At 49.8% G+C, this 3,500-nt stretch overlaps 1 protein-coding gene across 1 annotated transcript in view; it reads left to right on the top strand.

Annotated features, from left to right (window-relative positions):
- Positions 1 to 924: 924 nt before the first annotated feature.
- Positions 925 to 3,500, top strand: part of RPL30 (ribosomal protein L30) — a 3,467-nt gene continuing 891 nt past the window's right edge. The window contains exons 1-3 of the mRNA XM_006900362.1: positions 925 to 945; positions 1,491 to 1,636; positions 3,408 to 3,493. Coding sequence (XP_006900424.1) covers positions 925 to 945; positions 1,491 to 1,636; positions 3,408 to 3,493 — 253 coding nt within the window. The remainder of the gene's footprint in view (positions 946 to 1,490; positions 1,637 to 3,407; positions 3,494 to 3,500) is intronic.

The raw sequence follows: 3,500 nt of genomic DNA, 5'->3' as shown, positions 1-3,500 counted from the left end.
ATGGTGTAGCACAGTTCCTGGAACATACTAGCTACGTATTTTGGTTCCCCCGTGCTTCTCCAGAGCAAGATGAAAAGCCGGGGAACCATATGCGAAAATGCCCACCTACTGGTCTGATTATACTGTGGGAAAAGTTTGCTGTTAATGGCAAGTATTTGCATTAACCCACCACTGGGCATTAGAAAAGGTTCAAAGCTGACAGAGACAAGACTCTTTAAGCTGGACCTGTTGATTCACCGCTGTGGGTGCAAACTCGCCTTGACAAGTTCACACTGAACGTGTCCATTAAGAGAACAAGTTGGAGGGGACAGCTCAGGACGTCGCCGCTCGCCGAGGGACCGGACAGTGGAGGCGCGCAGAGCGGTGGCTCGGCCGCGTCTACTCCGGGGGGCGACGCGACAGCCACGGAACCGTGGCGGAACAAGTCCCACTTCTTCCTAAAAGCCATGGCTTTGGCCAGGATCGCCCAGATGCATTATAGGACCGATGTGGCAGCGGCCGCCGCCTACTCTCGACGAGCCGATCATTGCACCCCCGGCTTCATCCAGCCCCTGCCGGGTCCAGGTTCGGGGCCCACACTCGAAGCTCGAAGGAGTAAAAGCAACAGAGAGGAGAAACCTAAGCACGGCGACAAATAAACCACCAGCAGCCTGGCCTCCTCCTCCACTTCCTTCCATGGTTCCCCCGCTTCCGGGTCAAGCCGCGCGCTCTGACTTCCGCTTCCGCTCCCTTGAAGAGTCCGCCTTGCGCATGAGTACTTCCTTTATTCCTCCCCGGCCATTTTGTCGGCAGCTCTAGGTGAGTGGCTCCCGGGAGCAGTGGCTCAGAGGACCTTCCACGGTGTCCCCCGAGACTCCGGAGCCTCAGTTTCCTGTCTTGTCTCCTCTTCTAGGTGGAGGGCCGGCAGGCACCCAAGGCGAAAAGATGGTGGCTGCGAAAAAGACGGTGAGTGCGGGGACCACCGGGCCGGGCGTGGGCTCACGTGGAGGGATGCGGCCCGGCCGGGGCGGGCAGACGCGGGTTCGCGGGGGGACAGCACGCCCACTGGCGTCTCCCGGGCCCCGCTCGAGCCGGGGTGGCGGCCATGAGTGCGGGCTCGCCCGTGAGCTGCCGAAAGAACAAGCGGGTCGGAGTGGGAGGCAAAGCTGAGGATGACTTGCCATCACGTTCCTCTGACATTCTGGGCGTGTTAGGAGAAACTAATGGGGAAAGGCCCTCATGCTCGGAAGTGGGGGGGTCATCGGTGAATGTGGGGGTGTTTGCGGCGCTGGGCTCCGCGGGGAATGATGAAGCAGAGGCCGGAGTTCACATCTGTTGTTCCTGGGCTCGTCGTGAGTCGTCCTCGCGTCCACAGCAACGAGAGGGAGCCCAGCGTTAGACTTTGTCACTGACGTGGGGCTTCTGAGAAGTCTGTCTGCAGGGGCTCAGGCTTCCAGGAAAGCTGAATGCAGATGAGGCCCTCAAGACCGTGTTAAATGTTCCCTTTGTAGAAAAAGTCCCTGGAGTCGATCAACTCGAGGCTCCAGCTTGTTATGAAAAGCGGGAAATATGTGCTGGGGTACAAGCAGACTCTGAAGATGATCAGGCAAGGAAAAGCCAAGCTGGTCATCCTCGCCAACAACTGCCCAGCCTTGAGGTAAGTGGAGGATCCTTCCCTCCGTGCCCGCCTTGCAGCCCACTTCACTGTGAGCGAGTGTGGGAAGCACACACTTGTCCCCCGGCCGTGCGGCTCAGTGGTCAGGAGCTGCTCTGCCATCATCCTCACTGCACTGCTGGAATCCACCAGTTACTCTTTGGGAGAAAATCAGCCGTCTTCTCCCAGGCAGTTAATTGCTTCTGAACACCGGCTGGAGGCCCAGCTCTGAGGCTTTTCTAACTCCACTGTACACAACGCCAGCATCAAGTCTGTCTAGTAAAAGATTGTTCCCTGTGAGCATTTGCAGAGTAATTTTTGTAGTACACTACAGTTGCTTTCATGATGTTTGGGCTTTGACCTGCCTCTTCTTGTGGCAAAGGGTCAGAACTTCTGCATATAATGCTTTTCTGTTTACTTTGTATCATATTTTGGGAGTATAGGGTTTTTTCTTTTGTTTTTTTAAACTTGCCCAATTCATCAAGGTGTATCATTGTAGGAAATTCCTTTAGCATTGTGAAGCTAGCTAAAAGTTCAGTCTAGGATTTGACAAACTGGAGAAGCAGACTGTCTTAGAATCACTTAGTTGTGATTCTCAGTGCTTTGTTTTGTTGGTGTGGTTTTTTGTTGTTGTTGTTTTTTTCTTTTCTTTTTTCTTTTTTTTGTGCATGTACCGTCAAATCAGATCTGACTGGCCCAGGAGGAGATTGTCCCTCCTTCAGCAGAGCATCTGGTGGATTTGAACCATGCACCTCTGAGATTGCAGTGCAGCTTCTTGCCACTAGGCCACCAGAGCTCCCATGATTCTCAGTGTATTAATTGGCTGAACCTAGACTTATGCTTTTCTCACTGGAAGCCAGTGGGCGTTGTGTAAATAAGCTAATGAGACTTAGATCTTGTAGGATGTAAGGATATGTTTTTCTTCTGGTAACACATAGGGTGATTGTGCTTAAGTAGCAGAATCTCAAGTTCTCTTTAATAGCAGTGCTTCTTAAAAGGGCATGTGAACTTGGTTTCGTTAACATGCAGGCTCTGATTCACTGAGTCTGGACTTTGGCATGCATTTCTAACAACCCCCCTTGGTAACAGCATTGTTGGTCTCTGGATTTGGCAGAGTTCTTATAGGGCTTTTAAAAAATTCAGTTGACACAGAACTGCCTTCCCCCCCAAAAAAAAATCTGGGTTCAGAGCAGCAAAGGGTGATAGAAATAGCTAAAGTCTTGAGTGGTTCTACTTAATATACTGAGTCCAGATTTCTTATTTTAAGAAAAGTAGAGAATATGATAGATACTTTACAGTGTCAGGGAGCCTGCTGAGACAGTGAGTGGTTCAACAAGCTTGACTGCTACTTGCCAGTTCAAAACTGCCAATCTCATTTTGCTGGAGAAAGAACTGCAGCCTTGGAATCCCAGTGGGGCAGTTCTTAGTACCTGTCCTATTGAGTCACAGAGTAGGAAACTGACTCTAGGTTGTCAAAGATGTTTAGTACCTGTCATACAGATAACTACTTTTCCTTTTTTCTGTCATTTTGCAACCTATTCTCTTTTTTCCAAAAGTGTAGATAGTGTTTTAAACATAGTAGGTGTTCTGTTTGCCAAGAAACAAAGGACCTGAATCTTCTACAGGACTCAAGAAAATGTTGCCATTTATTGGTTAATGAGGGCGTGTAGTTCTGTTTGAAAGGCCTTTCCAGCATTAAAACTAGGTAGAAAGTAATGTTTTGTTTGGTATTTGATATGCATTAATTTATTTCTTCTTTTGTTAATTCTCAAAGGAAATCTGAAATAGAGTACTATGCGATGTTGGCCAAAACTGGTGTCCATCACTACAGTGGCAATAATATTGAACTGGGCACAGCATGCGGAAA

This window comes from Elephantulus edwardii, unplaced genomic scaffold (genome assembly GCF_000299155.1).
Source record: "Elephantulus edwardii isolate Elephantulus edwardi_28Jun2011 unplaced genomic scaffold, EleEdw1.0 scaffold00282, whole genome shotgun sequence".
Lineage (NCBI taxonomy): Eukaryota > Metazoa > Chordata > Mammalia > Macroscelidea > Macroscelididae > Elephantulus > Elephantulus edwardii.
Note: the sequence above shows the minus strand (reverse complement) of the source record. Positions and strands in the feature narration are given on the sequence as shown.